A 21,212-nucleotide genomic window follows, 5' to 3' on the forward strand; every position below is an offset into this window, starting at 1 on the left:
CATTTCAGAGCAAAGATTGCAAAGCTAAAGGCTTTTGTTTGGCCTACTTAAAAAAATTTCAGGAACATATTTAAGTCATCATTGAAAAATTGATTGTAATAAAAATTTAATCTTCAGCCTCTCCTGAGGAAAATCTAGTATGGTGTTACTGGGTTTTAGTCCCATGTGTCTTTGGCTGGCATTTCTTTATAGCTGCTCCACTTTGATGGAGCTTATGGTGTCTCTTTTGTACTAAACCCCACCTCTCCCTATTGTTTCTTAGCATCAAGACATTTTTTTGGTGTGTGAGCACTGTTTTTTTCTTAAAGATCCTAAAGATGTCTTTGAAAATTTCTTTGTGTCTCTATCTTTATCTCCAGTTCTACCTCTTTATCTCTCTCAAAATAAAGAAAAAAATGGGCTTAGAAATTTTGCTCAGTGTTAGAGAGCTTGCCTACTACATGCAAGGCCCTGGGTTTGATCCCCAGAACCACCAACACAACAACAACAAAAACAACACAAGATAGGGTAGGAGTCCTAAGCTTATACATACATTTTTTTTACGCTCAGTCTCTCCCATAAGTATCATTGATCCAGTCATTGTGGGCATTAGTGACTCCTATTCCAGAAGGGATGCCTGCATGACAGGAACATTAGCTTTTTGTTTTTAAAATTTAACATTTAATTATTCTATACTAGACCAGGTCAGGCACTGCCTAAACACTTTATCAGAATTAATCTATTTCATTCTCTCAGCTGAGGTGGGTCTCATTAATATTTGCTGGTGAAGTAGTCAAGGCCAAAAGGCATTAAATGACTTTCCCAAAGTCAGTGGCTAGTGAGGGCAAATCCAGGATCTGAACCCATGTCTCCCTCAATCTTAAGGGCCTACCTTTAATCACTAGGCTAAACTCTGTCTTGTGTCTTATTTGTTCCTGCTCTGTTGACTCCTGGCACTATACTGGCACAGTGTAAATGTTCTATAAATGTTTTTAGTTGAATAAAATCAGATAAGGGGATGGTGGCTTGCATATACCTCTGTTCTAAAAGCATGAGTAGTGAAACTCTGAAATGGGAAGAAAGTAGCTATCTCTCTCTGTTCACCCATAGGGAGCAGCTTCGTAGTGAGTGAAGGAAGCTACCTGGACATCTCTGACTGGTTAAACCCTGCCAAGCTGTCACTGTATTATCAGATCAATGCCACTTCACCATGGGTGAGGGATCTCTGTGGGCAAAGGACAACAGATGCCTGTGAGCAACTCTGTGACCCAGAAACCGGTAAGCAATGGAGTATGGGACTGGAATAGAGGGTGGGGGAGGATATTCATTTATGCATTCATTCAACAGGTATTTTTTTAAAAGCCAGGTATGTTGTTTGGTATGAAAGACAAAATATGCAAAATCTCTGCCTAGTGAAGCTTATACTTGAGTGGGGGTTTCATATGGTACCCACAATGTAGGTGCCTATTTATTTTAAATTGATGAAAATGAAATAAAATTAAGTCTTTGTGAAAAGTCTTCATATCCCTAGTCACTCTAACCAGATTTTAAGCATTCTATAACCTCATGTGAATATTGACTATTTTCTTATATAACATAAATATAGAGCATTTGGAAAGTTCTATTGGACAATGCTGCAATAGAAAAAAGTACACAAGTAAATATATTTGGTGTTGGGGGATAACAGAGGGCAAAACATATGGAGTACCCAGTAGGGAATTGGGGAGGAGTTTTCACTAAGAGAGTAGTCAAGGAAGGCCTCTCTGAGGTTACATTTGAGTAGGTTCCTTAAGATGGGAATACCATGTCAATATCTGGCAGGAGCGGAGCATGTTCTAGGCAGAGGGACCTGAAAGAGTCAGTCCTCTGCAGCATAAGCCTACAAATAGATCATTTGTTCAACATTGGCAAGAAGTTGGGGATGGCTGGACGAAAGTGAGAGAGGAGAGGAATAGGAGGTAAAGTCTGGGGAGCAGAAGGTTTTGGGGTAGGGGTGGTTTTGGGCTTGGTGTAGGATGATGTGGATTTTGGATGTTTTTTCCATGTGTCATGGAATGTCATTGGAAGATTCTGAACAAAGAGGCCATGTAATATGGTCTATATTTTAACAAGACCATCCTGGCTGCTGTGTGGGGAATCAGTTTAGGAGATGTTCAGTATCCTATTTATTCTAATCTAAGAAAGAGTTAGTAGTGGCTTGGACCATGGGGATAAAGAGAGAAAGTGGTAAGAAATGATCAGACTCAGTATGATTTTGAATATAGTTTTGATGGAATTTGCTATTGGGTATGGAATGTGAGAAACAAAGGTAGAGTCAAAGACAATTGTAAATTGTTCAGTCTGACGGGGGGATAAATGAAGTTATCATTTCCTGAGTCAAGAGATGTCATGGAAGGGTCTGGGTTGATTGAGGGAGATAAAGAACAGTGATTTGGATATGACTTCCTGACTACTGAACTCCTGTCTTGAGAACTCCTGGCTACATTGGTGTCTAGTGTCAGAGTGGCTAGCAACCTTGCCCTAATGGGAAATGAAGGGGATATTGGTGTAATTTCAGTATGCCTTCCACCGGATATACCTTTTACCTTGTGGACTGAATGATTTCTAGATTTCTGAATGATTTCTGTGACCAGGATCTCTGTCATATGAGAAACTTGTTTACATGGAAGATGCCCTTATGTCTCTTGTCTAGCCTATGTCTTGTTCATCTCTGCTTGACCATTTTTCTGGTTTGGAGAACTCAACTTTGTCTTCTTCCTAGCTTCTTGGGGAAAACACAGCTTGGGGTAGTCCTGCTTCTGCATATGAAAGACACACATTTATTTTCCCCCACAATAAGAAATAAGTTCATAGATTTATTGCATACAGACCTTACAGCAGGGAGAGTATAATAGTCAGGAGGATGGTCCTCCATCCCCCATCACAAAAGACTGAAATGAAGTCAGGCAGAAGAAGAGATGGGAGGTAGGGGTGAGGGCACCTAGGAATATGTATTAGAGAATAAGGTATGGATCACTTTAAATTCATCAGAAAATATTCAAACGATCCATTTAAAGGAAGTGGCAGGAAGGCAAGAGCTCAATCTGCTGATGGGAAAGGATGGCCTCTAGTTCTTATCTGACCACCAGCTTGAGCCATTTGGGTGTAGTGTTCTACTTTTAATGCCCAGGCACAGTCAGCCACTTTTGTTCTGTCATTCCTAATATCTGGAAGATATTTGGATTGACCATATTGAGTACCTGAAAGAATGTATAAAGGTACAAATGGTATCAAAATTGTCTTAACCCTGCTTATGGCACAAAAAGGTAAACTTGCATTCAGAATGGAACCAAGGCAGCACAAAATTGTAAGAGTTCATTACAGACCTATAACTCAAGGAGATGGTTTTAGCTGTAGATAGAAATTTGCCATTCAACAGTGTGTGTTAGTACTTACATTCAAAACACACTGTTTTATTTACACTAAATGTTTATTGTATGGACAATATCTCATTTGTAATTGGTACTCAATAAACATTAGTTCTTGTTTACAAGGAGGGAAAGAGGAGTGAGGATAGAAAAGGATTTGCCAAGGTTACAAAGGAAGTTAGAAGCAGAGGTAGGATTAGAACTCAGGTCTCCTTACCTCCAGTCCTCTGCTTTTCCTTACATGTGGAATGGTCTTTTTCTTTGGAACTTCATAAATCTCTCCATTCACAAGAGTATGGGAAGCTTGTGTGGAAAACTCATTAAACAGTTACCATGGTGATAGCACTGTGTAGAGGGCAAAGTTCTTTGCTGTGTGTGGTGGCCAAGGTCAGGGGTATGCTTCTTCTATACAAGAACTACTCTACTGAAAGCAATGCTAGGAATCTCTCTGTATAGCTATCCTTAACTCAACTAGCAAAAACGCTTTGTCTTCCTTATTATGCTTATGTCTTCTCTTCAACAAAATTAGAGATAAGGGCAGAACAGTTTCTGCCTGGAAGCGAGGAGGGAGAGAGGTTGGGGGAGCAGGGAAGGGGGGAGAAATGCCCCAAACAATATATGCACATGTGAATAAATGAATAATAAAAATTAAAAAAAAAAGAACCTCTCTACTTCTCAAAATTAAGATCCTGGTGCCAATGTCTCATTGCCTATAATCCTAGCTACTCAGGATGCAGAGATCAAGAGGATTGCGGTTTGAAGCCAGACTGAGCAAATAGTTCAACCTATCTTGAAAACAACCCTTCCCCTCACAAACAAAAAAAAGGACTGGTGGATTGACTCAAGGTGTAGGGCCTGAGTTCAAGCCCCTATACCACAAAAAAGGAAAAAAGAAGGAAAGGGCTTCAGCAGGCTAACTATTGAGTCTCTGCAGGATAGGACAAGAATCTTGCTTTGTATCCACCACTCCCTTTATCCTTTAGTACAGAACCTGTTTAGACACATTTTTATACCCTTTACATAGATCTGTTAAGGATGCTATTTGGAAAATGCAGTGAAGTTCTTGTGACCATCTCTTCAGACAGTTGAAACTTCTTCTCTTAGTTAGGCCTTTTAAGCTATAAGCCACTGTCACCACAACCAGTACTCCTCCACTGAATGCACATGAACACAAACACACACACACACTCACACACACACACACACACACACTTAATTGTCCTCACTAAGCAGCCAGGTAAGAACTTGTGGAATTATTTGTTTCTGGGTCTAGTCCCTTACATTAGCCTCTTTTTCCCTTTTTATTCCATTAAAAAAAAAAAAAGCATGATTGTTGGTGGAAAGAAGCAAAAGGGAGCCTCTTTGTTCCTCCCTGTATGAGTCCAACTTCAGCAAGTAGTGAATGTTTGCAGGGCTGGTTTCCTAGCTAATGTGCTTTATGTGCAAGTTTGCAGCTCCTGATAATCTTCTCTTTTAGTCACAGGCTAGGGAGCATACTTCTAAACAGTGCATCATCCAAGGATCAGGGATATGTTAACCAGTTTGGAAAGTATCTCCTAGATTATGTTACAGAGAGGGTACTAGTGGGGAGGGAAAAATGAAGATGGTAAAGGAGGATGAATATGGTTGCAGTACTTTCTATACATGTATGAATATGGAACATTCAAACCTGTCAAAGTCATTTCATGAAGGGGAGTGGGTGAAAAGAGAGATTAATGTAGGGGATAAACTAAACTGTGGATATATATATATATCCACAGATATATAAATCACACCAATACCCTATGTGTAACTATCATATACTAATAAAAACATTAAAAAAGAGAAAAGAAAATGTCCTCTAGAATTACACACACACACACACATACACACCTTAGAGCTAGAACTGTCACTAGGATCCACTGGGTTAATATTCTTAGCTTTATTGCCGATGATTTTGATGTCCAGAGGAGGCAGGTGACAGGACCAAGGTCACAGCCAGAGGAAGGAAGAGCCAGGATTTATGCTCTAAACCATTGTTTCTCAAGCTCTAGTAAGTCACAGGAATAGGTTCTGGGATTCTGCATTTCTAACAAATAGTCAGCTGTTGATGATATGTCTGGCTATGAGGGTTACCATGTTGCAGCAAGGTTTCAAACACCCTTCATCCTGAATAGTCTTCTCATGTTCAACATGCTTAGGGAAAGCCTAGCTGCCAAATTTGTTAACTAAATTATCTTGACAAAGTCATATTCACTCCTGTCACCTTGTCTCCCTCCTCTATTTGCCATATACATCAAGCACCTGTAGTTCCCTGAATGCACCAGGCCCTATTGTGCTTCCATGCTTCCCACAGACTCTTTCCTTCCTCAAAATGCCTTTTTTGTATTACTGGGAGACCAGTGGCTCCATTTTACTTCCTTCACATTGAACACAAACACTCTTTTTCCCACAAGCTTCCCTAATTACCTCCTGGCCCTGACCTGAGTAGAGTCCTCTTCTTTACAGTCATAACCTTCTGTGCTTCTTCTATATACTATCATTCTTGTCCCTCTGTGGAATCATTGTTCTTTTTTTGTCTGGCTCTATCACTAGACTGTTAACTTTGGAGGGAGCCTGAGGAGAGGAGTTTGATACCTGTGTCTCATTCATCTCTCTATCTTTAATGTATAATAAATTGACACATAATGAAAAGAGGAAGATAGAAAAGGGAGATTCCAAGATGGTGACTAGAGGGAGGAAGCAGAACGAGTGCTTCCTAAAGTAAAATCTTGGAGAGACACTGGAAATACACCTTGCAGGAAAAACCACCAAGAAGAGGCAAAACTCCAGCACCTCCATACCCCCAACCCACACATAGCATCCCCACTCCACGTTAAACAGAGAAACCAGGAGGGCTCCCGTGCCACCACCAGATGCTAGCGCCTAACCTGCTTGGGAGAAGCAGATGACCAGGTGACCTAAGCAGCACATGGTCCAGATCAGCATAGTCCCCTGGACAGAATGACCCACCCACCCAGGAAAAAAAAGAGAAAAAACAAACTGAATAATAAACAAGCAGCTGAAAAAAAAAAGGACACGTAGCAAAGAGGACGGGGTGCCCTGAGCTCCAGAGAGTGGGGTAGGGGGACTCTCTCACGGAACTGTAAATAAACAAGCTGGCTGGAGAAGGCAGGTGTGGAACCACCTCCCCCACTGTGCTTGAAGAGGGGAAAGCTTGTAACAGTGCTAAAGTGTGGCATACTCCATGGAGAGTGGGGGAGAGGCACAATCCCATGCAAACTCTAAATAAAAAAAAAAAGACTGCAATTGCAAAAGGCAGGTAGGGCTGTATACTGGAGAAAACAAAAGGGGCATGCATCCAGGAGAACTCTAAATGAACAAAGCCTGCAGCAGCAGATGGCTAACAGTAGGAGGCAGGTGAGCTGCAGCCTCAGATAGACATTCACAAAGCTGTCTCCAGACTCCCTTTTATTTTATTTTTTATTTTATTATTTTTTAATTTTTTTATTATTATCCTCTCTCGGTCTTGCTAATGCCTGTTTAGCTTACCATTGATTAGTACACTATCTCTCACCATTTATTTCTTTGGCTCTGTTTTTTGTTTGTTTGGTTGTTTTTTGTTGTTTGTTTGTGTGTTTGGTTTGTTTTCTTCCCTTTTTCTTTACCTTCTTTGCTTTCCCTCTCCTCTCACCTTTGAACTCTTAGATATCACCATTGTTTTTAATACAAACTAAACAATACTAAATTACACACAGTACAAGGGCAGTAACAATAGTAATGGCAATGATGGGAAGACAGAAAAAAGAGGGAAACCAGGTTCCCCCCAATAATAAATTAGTATAGGATCTAGAGGGAAATGAAGAAAACAGATACCCCAGATCCAGACTCCAACAAAACAAAGATAAACTATGCGAAAGAACCCAAGGAAGCTGACAAGAACATTCTGAAAGAAGAAATCCTTCAAGTAATCAAAAAGAATTTTATAGAGATGATACTGATATGGTCAATCAAAATGTACAGGAGACACTTAAGAAATTCCAAGACAACAAAAATAGAGAATTTGAGAAAGCACAAGAACAAATAAAAGAAACTATAGAAGCACTATATAAATACCAAAGTGAAACAAAAAACATGATAAATAAAGAAAATGAACTCAGGTTGAAAATAGACAATATTAAAGAGGAAACAACTCAGGGCATGGAAAACCTCAGAAAAAAGAACAAAACAAAAATGCAAAACAAAATGGAAGGCCAATCCAGCAGACTAGAACAAGCAGAAGACAGAATCTCAGAACTTGAAGATGAAATGGTAATTACAGGAAAAACCAAAGAACTATTAGTTAAACAACTCAAGACCTGTGAAAAGAAAATGCAAGAACTTACTGACTCCATCAAAAGACCAAACCTGAGTATCATGGGCATTGAAGAAGGAGAAGAAGTGCAAGAAAAAAGGATGCATAATATATTCACCAAAATAATTACAGAAAATTCCCCAAATCTAGAGAAAACTATGCCCATACAGGTACAGGAACCCTCCAGAACTCCAAACAGACCTGACCAAAACAGAACTACCCCATGACATATTATCATTAAAATAACAGGTACAGAGACTAGAGAAGAATATTGAAGGCTGTAAGAGAGAGAAAACAAATAACATACAAAGGTAAACTCATCAAAATCACAGCAGATTTCTCAACAGAAACATTAAAAGAAAGAAGAGCTTGGGGTGAGGTCTTTCAGCACTGAATGAAAATAACTTCAACCCCAGGATACTCTACACAGCAAAACTATCATTCAAAATAGATGGAGCAATAAAAGTCTTCCATGATAAGTGAAACTAAAACAATATGTGACCACAAAGCCACCACTACAAAAGATTCTTCAAGGGATTCTGCACACAGAAAGTGAAACCCAACATAACCATGAAAAGACAGGCACCACCAAACCACAGGAAAAGAAAAAGCAAGACAGTAGAGAGTAACCTCAACTTAGGTACACACAATCAAACCTTCAAACAATTAAGACAACTAAATGACAGGAATCACCACATACCTATCAATACTAACACTTAATGTTAACGGACTTAATTCCCCCATCAAAAGGCACTATTTGACAAACTGGATTAAAAAGGAAGATCCAACAATTTGTTCCTTACAGGAGATCCATCTCACTGACAGAAATAAGCATAGGCTTAGGATGAAAGGCTGGAAGAAGATTTGCCAAGCCAATGGCCCCTGAAAACAGGCAATACTTCTCTCTGACAAAGTAGACTTCAAACCTACATTGATCAAATGAGATAAAGAAGGACATTCCATACTAATAAAAGGGGAAATCGACCAAAAGGAAAAAACAATTATCAACCTATATGCACCCGATGTCAATGCACCCAATTTCATCAAACATACCTGAAGGACCTAAAAGTATATATTAACTCCAACACAGTGGTTGTGGGAGACATTAACACCACATTATCATCAATAGATAGGTCATTCAAACAAAAACTCAATAAAGAAATCCAAGATCTAAAACATACAATAGATCAAATGGACCTACTTGATGTCTACAGAACATTTCATCCAACTTCTACACAATATACATTCTTCTCAGCAGCCCATGGAACATGGAACGTTCTCCAAAATAGATCATACCCTAGGGCACAAAGCAAGCCTCAGCAAATATAAGAAAATAGAAATTATACCATGCATTCTATCTGATCACAATGCATTAAAACTAGAACTCAACAACAAAAATAAAGACAAAAAACATGCAAACAGCTGGAAAATGAATAACTCATTGCTTAATGAACAAATAGGTCATTGATGAAACAAAAGAGGAAATTAAAAAGTTCTTGGAAGTCAATGAAAATGAAAACACAACCTACCAGAACCTATGGGACAGAGCAAAGGCAGTCCTGAAAGGAAAGTTTATAGCCATGAGTCCATATATTAAAAAGACTGAAAGATCTCAAATCAACGATCTAATGATACATCTCAAACTTCTAGAAAAACAAGAATAAGCAAATCCCCAAACAAATAGGAGAGAAATAATAAAAATAAGAGCTAAAATCAATGAAACAGAAACCAAAAAAAAATACAAAGAATTAATGAAACAAAAAGTTGGTTCTTTGAAAAAATGAACAAGATTGACAGACCCCTGGCAAACCTGACTAAAATGAGGAGAGAAAAAGCCCAAATAGTAAAATCATGAATGCAAAAGGGGAGATAACAACAAACACCATGGAAGTCCAGGAAATCATCAGACTACTTTGAGAACCTATATTGAAATAAATTTGAAAATCTTGAAGAAATGGACAGATTTCTAGATACTTATGATCATCCAAAACTGAACCAAGAGGACATTAATCACCTGAATGAATCTATAACACAAAATGAAATTGAAGCAGCAATCAAGAGTCTCCCAAAAAAGAAAAGTCCAGTACCTGATGGATTTTCTGCTGAATTCTACCAGACCTTTAAAGAAGAGCTAATACCAACCTTCTTTAAACTGTTCCACAAAATAGAAAGGGAAGAAAACTGCCTAACAAATTTTATGAAGCCAGTATTACAGTTATCCCAAAACCAGGCAAAGACAACTCCAAAAAGAACTATAGGCCAATCCCCTTAATGAACATTGATGCAAAAATCCTCAATAAAATAATGTCAAAACGAATTCACCAACACATCAAAAAGATCATTCACCACGACCAAGTAGGCTTCATCCCAGGAATGCAGGAGTGGTTCAATATACAAAAATCAATAAATGTTATAAACCACATTAACAGAAGCAAAGACAAAAACCACTTGATCAACTCAATCCAACACCATTTCATGATAAAAGCTCTAAGAAAACTAGGAATAGAAGGAAAGTACCTCAACATTATAAAAGGTATATATGACAAACCTACAGCCAGCATCATACTTAATGGAGAAAAACTGAAACCATTCCCTCTAAAATCAGGAACCAGACAAGGATGCCCACTATCTCCACTCCTATTCAACATAGTACTGGAATTCCTAGCAAGAGCAATTAGGCAAGAAGAAGGAATAAAAGGAATACAAATAGGTAAAGAAAGTGTCAAAATATCCCTATTTGCAGATGATGTGATCCTATACCTTAAAGACCCAAACAACTCTACTCAAAAGCTCCTAGACACCATCAACAGCTGTGCAAGGTAGCAGGATATAAAATCAATGTAGAAAAATCATTAGCATTTCTATATACTAATAATGAACAAACTGAGAAAGAATATATGAAAACAATCCCATTTACAATAGCCTCAAAAAAAAAATCAAATACCTAGGTGTAAACTTAACAAAGGAAGTGAATGACCTCTACAAGGAAAACTATAAGCTTCTATCGAGGAAGACTATAGAAAGTGGAGAGATCTCCCATGCTCATGGATTGGTAGAATCAACATAGTAAAAATGTCTATACTTCCAAAAGCAATCTACATGTTCAATGCAATTCCCATCAAAATCCCAATGACATTCATCAAAGAGATTGAAAAATCTACCATTAAATTTATATGGAAACACAAGAGGCCACGAATAGCCAAGGCAATTCTCAGTAAAAAGAACAATGCTGGAGGTATCACAATACCCAACTTCAAACTATATTACAAAGCAATAGCAATAAAAACAGCATGTTACTGGCACAAAAACAGACATGAAGACCAGTGGAACAGAATAGAGGACCCGGATATGAAGCCACACAACTATAACCAACTTGTCTTTGACAAAGGTGGTAAAAATATACGATGGAGAAAAGACAGCCTCTTCAACAAAAACTGCTGGGAAAACTGGTTAGCAGTCCACAAAAAACTGAAACTAGATCCACGTTTTTCACCCTATACCAGTATTAACACAAAATGGATCAAGGATCTTAATATCAGACCCCAAACTCTAAAGTTGGTACAGGAAAGAGTAAGAAATACTTTGGAACTAATAGGTATAGGCAAGGACTTTCTCAATGGAAAACTAGCAGCTCAGCAACTAAGAGATAGCATAGATAAATGGGACTTCATAAAACTAAAAAGTTTCTGCTCAACAAAATATATGGTCTCTAAACTGAAGATAACACCCACAGAGTGGGAGAAAATATTTACCAGCTACACATCAAAGGACTGATAACCAGAATATATAGGGAACTTAAAAAACTAAATTCTCCCAAAACTAATGAACCAATAAAGAAATGGGCAAGTGAACTAAACAGAACTTTCTCAAAAGAAGAAATTCAAATGGCCAAAAACACATGAAAAAATGCTCACCATCTCTAGCAATAAAGAAAATGCAAATTAAAACCACACTAAGATTCCATCTCACCCTGTTAGAATAGCCATCATTAACAACACCACTAACAACAGGTATTGGCAAGGATGCAGGGGAAAAAGGAACCCTTTTACACTGCTGGTGGGAATGTAAACTAGTACAACCACTCTGGAAAAAATTTTGGAGTCTTCTTAAAAATCTAAAAAAAGCTGTACAACAGCTAGTCATTTGAACCACAGTGCTCCTGCCTCATCCTCCCACATTGCCATATCATCAAGACCATCTCTTGCATTGTTCTGTCTGCTCACATTCACAATTCACAATTGACAATTCATGCAAGGCCTCCCCTCTGACTAGACTTCAAGCTCTTCTTTCCACCTGAAATGCCTTCAACCTTTTAATCATCTGCCTTCCCAAATCCTACTCAGTTAATTGCCTCTCATTTCCTCTCAGTAGAATGGATGACTTCTTCAGCATCTTTAGAGTTCTATGTTGACTAAAAATAAGATTAAACTTTGAGTTATGGTTTGAAAATTCTTCCCCTTCTAGAATATAAGATGATAAGGCCAGGAACTATGTCTAATTACCCCTGTATCCTTCTCACCCCAATGCCCAGCAATGTATCTTATTCTTATAAATCACCTCAGGCATAAGTGGATGGGACTATCCACAGATGAGAAGTAGAAATGGGAACTACTGTTCATAGAAATATCCATGAACATATTTTCATGAAGCTTGACTCAAATTCACTTCGTAAAATTTAGTTGAATTTGTTAGATTCAATTCAAGCAAGATTTTCTTAATTCTACAACTCATAAGTCTGTGTGTTAAGTATTATGGGGAATCACAGACAAATTGTACAATCTTCTTATCTTTGTGGATTTTACATTCTCACAGGGATAAAAAGAAACTGCTCATATATACCTATTATTTAAAAAAAGACTGTGACATGAATCAATAACAATGCACTAACAAAGTGCCTTGTGTGGAGAAGAGGGAGCAATATATTCTAGATGGGAATCTCAGGAGATACATCATGGAGAAAATGACTTTTTAGCTTAGCGTTGTAGAATCAGTAGGGAAGGGTGCTTCAGCAGAGGGAACTTGATTTTTCATAAAGAGCAGGAAAATTTGCAGTCATTCTAGGGAACAGAAAGCAGAGTAGTTGGGTTGGCACTGGAGAATGTGATGAGCAGGATGTAGATACAGAGGACTGGGAGAGTAGTGGTGGATGACTTTGGAAAAGTAAGATAAAGAAAGCTCAAAAAAAGTTAAATATAGGATTAGATCAAGGGTAAACACAACAAGGGGATTGGACTTTGATCACATGATAAAGCGAGAGCACACAAGGGAGGTATGAGGATAGGTAAGACACCTAAAAAACTAGATAGCATTTGTTGCCCTCAACGCAGAGAAATTAATGCAGATTAGGAGAAGGGGACCAGGAACTAGAGAAAAGTTTTAGTTCAAGAAGAATTAATTTAGAAGGTAACACACATGTACAGGAAAGCAATGCGAGTCAACTCCCTGTATAGCTATCCTTATCTCAACTAGCAAAACCCCTTGGTCCTTCCTATTATTGCTTATACTCTCTCTACAACAAAATTAGAGATAAGGGCAAAATAGTGTCTGCCAGGTAGCGAGAGGGTCGGGGGGAGAAGGAAGGGGCAGGGAGGTAAGGGAGGGGGCGGGAGGAAGCGGGGAGAAATGACCCAAACATTGCATGCACATATGAATAAAAGAAAAAAAAGTTAAATATAGGGACTGGGAGTGTAGCTCAGTGGTAGAGCACTTGGCTAGCATGTGTTAGATTCTGGGTTTGATCTCCAACACTGAAAAAAGAAAAAGGGTAAGTATCCAAAGACTCTGAGAAACAGCAAAGAATTTAATAAGGCTATATTGGCCCACTGAAATAGGAACATTGCCCTTCATGTCTGCCCAGCTGTTTGGGGGAACATCTAACTGCCCATGGAAACAGCTGGACCTCCTTGCAATGCAACTGCTTGCATTCCATGGGGAGTAAGAATTTGGGGGGAGTAATGGAAAAACTGAACTCCCATGCATCTGTACAATTTCTAGTCTTAGATATAAAAATGGCTTAGCTTCCTTTAAAGAAGGCTCATCTTCTCTGGATCAAAGCCATAAGGCTGACCAGAGTTATGGTGTCAAAGCATTAGTCATCATGTCTTAAAGCTTTCTTGTACTCCTTTCTTTAAGTGTCATTCCTCTCAAGTGACATGGAAAAGGGAAGAGAATAGGTGAAGTGCTACAGCTGAAGAACTTATGATTGCCATAGTTCATTAATAAACCTGTCATGTTTTCCTGGCTATGTGCCATCATCCAGTTCAAGTGTATTTTTCCAGGGATTTCAATAATTATTATCATCCACATATAGAATTCTGGATCCATTTTGTGCTAGAGCCAGCTCGTGTGGACCATGGGGCCAGAAACATCTCTTCCAAACTCTTTGTTCAGTGGATGTTATTTGGATAGCTTGGAAATTGGGTAGGATAAGGATAATTACACTAATAAAATTGGTAAGTTCTACAGAACCAAGGTTCATTTTCTTTAAAAAAAAAAAAAGTCAATCAATCATTAAACATTTACCAGAATGATGGGCTGAGAACAAAACCAATCAAGGACTGAAGCCAAGAATGGGTTGGTGGAGGCCTGAACGTGTCACCAGAGAATGAAAATATGTACCTTTCCAGAATAGATTATCCTTATTTTTCATCTCTCCAAGGACAGAATGTGATCACTCAAGGAATGCTTGCTGTGGTCTCATATAACGCAGCCCTAAACAGTTCAGAGGATCAGACTTTGACCATCGAGAATGTCATTATGAGTTAATAGCTTATTGTGAAACAACCTCAGTAAGGTTCTGCATGTGTGGTATCATGCTACATTCTGTATATTTTTGACAGTATGGCCCAAACCAAATGAAGTAAATGACAGTAGAATGCTAGTTCGTTTAGTCACTTAGTTATTCTTTCACCTAGTTATGCAAGCATTTAGTGAACCAGAACAGAATTATAGTACCCCTCGAGTCAGACTCAACTTCAAATCTTTGCTTCAATTTTTACTGATTGTAGGGCTATTGACCGGCAATTGGACATCTTTGAGTCTCATTGCATTGTTTTTTTGTTTGGGGAGAGGGTTTAATTATTGGAAAAATGAGGAAAGTGATTCCTATTTTCAGGTTTTTTTGAGGATAAATGGGAAAATGAAATTTTAAATGCACTGGTTCTTTTAAATAGTGCAGTGGCTAATATATGGGGGAGACTCGATATAAATTTACTCTTATTTTTATAATTAGTTATCCAATCATTGGTGTCTTCCCATTTCAATTTCATAAATTCTTTGTGAGATAGCTAATCCAGCTATGTGCAATTACATTAAATTGTGTGAGAAGAAAATAAGACCACCTTCTACAAGTTGACCATCTGGCAGAGAAGCTTGCAGTAACCTTTCATTTAGTCTTTGTGTGACTTTTAATCTTGGGCAATAAAAAAATTGCAAACTCTCAATCCTAGTGCCAACCTTGCTACAAATTTGCCATTTGACCTTGGGTCTATTACACACTGTAAATTTGAAATTCTTTCTCTTCAGCTAAGCGTTGACTGGAAATGTACTTTTAGTGCAAGAGAAGTCCCTGGGCATCATCTCATCTGATTGAATGAGAAGACTGAGGGGCACAAATGCACAGCAAATTGCCCAATGTCACTCAGTAAATTAGTGGCAAGATACAAATTACAACTCTAAATAATTCCTAAGATATTTTCCAGATCAAAATTCATGTTTCTATGACCTTTTAAGTGCTAATAACTTAGAGCGTAAGTAGGATTGAAACAATTTACAAATGGCATTTATGGCAAATTGAATTTTCTTTTCAGAATTGACATGAACTTCAGTCATGTTTGGCCATCGTATTCAGTTTATTTCTATGTCTTCAGCAGCCACTTTTCATTTGTAATAGGATACGAAATGAGAATACAGTGTATGTAGTCATGTCATATAGCTGTCATCTATTGTACTAAACATTTCTAACGTTTATAGATTTTTTTCTGTTACTTCACTTAGCCATGTGTTATTAAAGCATAAGGGGACACAAAGGACTTTATGAAACTGTAAAACCCAAGAATTCACAAAGCTGGAAAATGTCCCTGTTTTGAAGGAGATGGTAACATTGAGATTTCTAGATAGTGTGCCAGACATGTTGAAGTCAGGTAGTGTGTAGAAGAGATGTACAGTTAAATAAGCTGAAATGTAATTATCGACGCTAATGCTCTGGCAGACTGGAGAGGAGAGACTAGAGTGCAAGAATATTTTTAGAAAGACTTGCCTTTGCTCATCCTATTTGTTGCTATATCAGAATGAATCAGTTCCTGTATCAATACATCTTTTCTGAAAGGAGGGAGGGAGGGAGGGAAGGAGGGAAGGAAAGGAGGTCAAGTTTCAAGGTCATGGTTTAGTCAGTGAGTTAAATAGTGGGGTCTGGGGTCAGCACCATGGATAGGTTTCATTGTGCCGAGAACATTCTGGCTAAAGTGTGTGTTTGCTAAATTAAACTTTGTAACAGCTAAGTCTTTTCTGAAAGTCACCTTCTCTAGTGAGCTGGGCACTGCTTGAATTTAGTGAATTTAAAAAAAAAAATGAGATCTGTCCTTCAGTTCAGAATTGGTCCTTGTCAAACTATGTTGCTATTCCCCTAGGCCTACATTGGGGAAATACTCCATGAAGTGTCACTCTGATCCTCAGAATCTATCATGCACTTCATCTCACCACTCCTCCATCCTGAACTTCATTAGAACTTGGATTTAACAAAACTCATTGAAATTAAGTATAAATTAATGAAGACCATACCTTGATATTCAGACATGTAAGATAATGGAAACAAACTTTTAAAAACCACTTCCAACAAAAACATTGACATAACCACAAACCAAAGTATTTTCTTTATTTGCATGTCATGAAGTAAGTCAGTTACTCATAAAAGCCCAATTCTCTCATCCAGTCAATCCGTTTGATGCCGGCTCATTTTCTATGTACTACAGATGGGGGTGTTAGATAATAGCCAGATATAGCTCACAGTTAAGAAAGGTAATATGGACTTTTGATGAGCTATCAAGAGGTATATGAATAGTAAAGTGAAAATAAAAGCACCTACAATTCATTACACACTTACTGTGCAACAAGAACCATGATGAGACTTTATATAACTATCTTAGTCTTCATAAAAACACATCAACATAGTTATTATTGTTTGCATTTTCCAGAGAAGCTGGTCTTAATGTGGTTGACTGAAATTCCCAAGGCTGAATATTTATTAAGTATCTCTATGGCGATTTAAACCCAAACTGAATGACAAGTCATTGTTTTGAAGAGTCCTTGTATGAGAGACTTTGCTTGAGAGGAGAGAGACATTCTGGCATTCTCCATTTAAGGTATTTGAAGAAAATTCTCAGAGGTAGGATGAATCCTTTGAGTAAAGCATTTATAGAATAAGTTCACTTGAAAAAAATAAAAGAGCCCAGTTGGATTGAGGACAAGAGAAAAGTAAGGAACAGAGAGATGGAATTGTTCAAGTATTTATGAATTGTAGAGAAACTATTTTATATCCGTTCAGTACTCTTGCTATATTTGGTTTAAGTGTGTTGCAAAATGTTATGTTGTGGAAGAGGATTGAGTCTTTTTAAAATGGACAATCTGTGTCAAAGATAAAGTCATGAAATTTCAGAAAGGATATAACAGCAAGCAACAGGTTTGACTGTTCAAAATTGAGGACAAGAGGTTAGAATGGTCTACAGAAGGGACTATGCAAACTTTTTCTTATTGGGAGCCTGCCAGTTGCACTGAAAGTCAAGGCAACCTTTGCTTTAGAACTTAAAGAAAGAAGTTGTGAGAGATCTGAAATCTCAGGTTGCAAAGCAGCATATCAGAAGAAGGCAACCTGAGATATCTCTGATAACTATTTCTAGAGTGCAGGTACCAAAAAGGAGACCAGATTTTATTATCACAAATATGGTATAAGCAATAATAGGAAGAACCAAGGGTTTTTGCTAGTTGAGATAAGGATAGCTATACAGGGAGTTGACATGCATTGATTTCCTGTGCATGTGTGTTACCTTCTAGGTTAATTCTTCTTGATCTAACCTTGTCTCTAGTTCCTGGTCCCCTTCTCCTATTGGACTCAGTTGCTTTAAAGTATCTGCTTTAGTTTCTCTGCATTGAGGGCCATAAATGCTATCTAGTTTTTTAGGTGTCTTACCTATCCTCATACCTCCCTTGTGTGCTCTCACTTTATTATGTGATCAAAGTCCAATCCCCTTGTTGTGTTTGCCCTTGATCTAATGTCTGCATATGAGGGAGAACATACGAGTTTTGGTCTTTTGGACCAGGCTAACCTCACTCAGAATGATGTTCTCCAGTTCCATCCATTTACCAGCAAATGATAACATTTCATTCTTCTTCTTGGCTGCATAAAATTCCATTGTGTATAGATACCACATTTTCTTGATCCATTCGTCAGTAGTGGGGCATCTTGGCTGTTTCCATAACTTGGCTATTATTGTGAATGTGCCGCAATAAACATGGATGTGCAGGTGCCTCTGGAGTAACCTGTGTCACAGTCTTTTGGGTATATCCCCAAGAGTGGTATTGCTGGATCAAATGGTAGATCAATGTTTAGCTGTTTAAGTAGCCTCCAAATTTTTTTCCGGAGTGGTTGTACTAGTTTACATTCCCACCAGCAGTGTAAGAGGGTTCCTTTTTCCCCGCATCCTCGCCAACACCTGTTCTTTATGGAGTTGCTAATGATGGCTGTTCTAACAGGGGTGAGATGGAATCTTACTGTGGTTTTAATTTGCATTTCCTTTATTGCTAGAGATGGTGAGCATTTTTTCATGTGTTTTTTGGCCATTTGAATTTCTTCTTTTGAGAAAGTTCTGTTTAGTTCACTTGCCCATTTCTTTATTGATTCATTAATCTTGGGAGAATTTAGTTTTTTGAGTTCCCTATATATTCTGGTTATCAGTCCTTTGTTGATGTGTAGCTGGCAAATATTTTCTCCCACTCTGTGGGTGTTCTCTTCAGTTTAGAGACCATATATTTTGTTGAGCAGAAACTTTTTAGTTTTATGAAGTCCCATTTATCTATGCTATCTCTTAGTTGCTGTGCTGCTAGGGTTCCATTGAGAAAGTTCTTACCTATACCTATTAATTCCAGAGTATTTCCTACTCTTTCCTGTACCAACTTTAGAGTTTGGGGTCTGATATTAAGATTCTTGATCCATTTTGAGTTAATATTGGTATAGGGTGATATACATGGATCTAGTTTCAGTTTTTTGCAGACTGCTAACCAGTTTTCCCAGCAGTTTTTGTAGAAGAGGCTGTCTTTTCTCCATCGTATATTTTTACCACCTTTGTCAAACACAAGTTGGTTATAGTTGTGTGGCTTCAGTTTACACTCACAATAAACTAGTCTTTTTCAGGAAGAGTTTACAGAAGTTTGGGTTTAGCACATTAATTAAAAAAAAACAAATATAGTTATTGACCTTTAAATTAGAGTCTGTATTTCATTTTATCCAAAGGTGTGTTTTAAAATATATTAGACCTCTAAAAGTGGTATATGTCCTACCACTTAAAAAATAAACCCAAGAAGCTTCTGAATACATTTGTAAAACTTGTAATAAATGGATTTTCAATAAATAAAAGTTCAGAAAAAGGAGATAATGATAAAATCATAGGTTGGCGGTGGGAGTGTTATTAGGATATAAAGCTATGCTTAAAATGTTCCATACTTGCTAATGCTGAGTAATTTCTGATAGCCAGTGTAGTAGGTTTGTGCAGGTGCTTTTTCCTCTGCATGTAATAGTCTGCCTTTCACCCACTTCTACTTTTTATAAGCCTCCTTCCTTAGTTGATTCACTCTTTTTACTCTTCATATTTCATCTTAAATCCCACTGCCTCAAAGTAGTGACCTTCTAGACTAGGTTATTCCTTCTGTGTGCTATGCAAACATTAGTACTTCCTATTTTTCCTTTATAATGAGTAATATTAAATAGTACACATCTATATAGTGCTAACTCTGTACCAGGTACTCTTCTAAGCACTTCATAAATATCTCATTTAATCTCTTTATAACTATGAGGTAGAGAAAAATCATATTTTAATTAAATAAAGACACAATCATATATATATATATATCAATATTTTATCTACCATTAAGAAAAATGTAGCTGATAATAACAATAATGTATTAATAATTATTAGATAATCTTCATGTCAGGGATGTTAAATGTGGAAAGTTGTGTGTCCTCAGATTAATGTAATGACATTATTATCACTGCTTTACAGATGAAGACATTAAATCACAAATAATTAATGGATTTTTCTAAAGTCATCTGGCAAGTGGTAGAGTCTGGATTTGATTCCAGAAGTCTGGTTTCCAAGTTTATCCTCTGAAACAGCATGTGCTATCAAACATAATTACAACCTGAAATTATAAATTTATTTGTGTGGGTCTATATTCAATTTCTAGCTGTCTAAGGGGTTGCATGGTGTACAAAGGCAAGGACTATGCCTGCATGGTTCACAGCTTTATTCCCAAGCCCAGCCCGTTGTACGGCTTACTCTTAATGTTTAATACTAAATGATGGAATGGCTGAGTGTATGAAAGATGAAACACTGAACTTAGAGACAAATTCTATGAGCTTCACTCCTAGCTTTGCAATTTACTTGTGGCAATCTTTAACAAGCTGCTTTTCCTCTCTGGGCCTCAGTTTCTCTATTTATAATAGAGGGGGACATTAGATTTTCTAAGCGCTCTGGAACACTGAAACTCTGTATATCTTTTTCCACTTCAGATCTTCATGACTTTGCATACTGCTGATCCATGCTTCATCTCTGTTTTTCCTAACAGTAAAATAATAGCAATTTAATGTAAACAATTCTTGGTGGATTATTATGAGGATTGAACTAGGTAAAGCATATTAAGCACTTCGTACATTAGCCTGGTACATAAAGCTCAGCAAACATTAGCTGTTATTATAGCTGTGGCAAAAACATGGATGAATGAAATGTGTATTGTGTGATCATAAAGAAAAGAATAGTGATTATGACCTTCACAGTTAAAAAGATGGTTTTTGCAGGGATGGGGAGAGAGAGTGACTAGAATTGAATCAGGAAGCAAGGAATGCCATAGATGGTCATTTACATTAAATTGTAGAACTTAAAAAGGGGACTGTTGGTGAGGATGAGGGGGCAGTAAGAGAAGGTATAGGGGCAAGAGAGGAAAGTAGGGAGTAAATAGGTGATAGTACATTGTATTACAGGTATGAAAATGTCATACTGAAACCCACTTTGTATAATAAATATTTGAACTTAAATGAATTTAAAATTCTGCCCCTTGGTCATATTTGCCATGTTTACCATGTGCTCAGTAGCCACATGTGGCTTGTGGCTGCCATGATAGAGAGCACAGGTAGTCTTTCCATTACCAGAGCAAGCTCAGTTAGCCCTACGGCAGAGAGTAAAGTGTACAGCTGCATTTTGTATATACTTCATTTCATTCAAAATATT

At 37.7% G+C, this 21,212-nt stretch overlaps 1 protein-coding gene across 4 annotated transcripts in view; it reads left to right on the plus strand.

Moving 5' to 3' along the window:
• Positions 1-21,212, plus strand: part of Astn2 (astrotactin 2) — an 888,234-nt gene that overhangs the window by 380,718 nt on the left and 486,304 nt on the right. For all 4 annotated transcript variants that reach the window (XM_074051155.1, XM_074051156.1, XM_074051153.1 and 1 more), the window contains one exon: positions 1,090-1,257. In XM_074051155.1, coding sequence (XP_073907256.1) covers positions 1,090-1,257 — 168 coding nt within the window. The remainder of the gene's footprint in view (positions 1-1,089; positions 1,258-21,212) is intronic.

Source organism: Castor canadensis, chromosome 13, assembly GCF_047511655.1.
Source record: "Castor canadensis chromosome 13, mCasCan1.hap1v2, whole genome shotgun sequence".
Classification (NCBI taxonomy): Eukaryota; Metazoa; Chordata; class Mammalia; order Rodentia; family Castoridae; genus Castor; species Castor canadensis.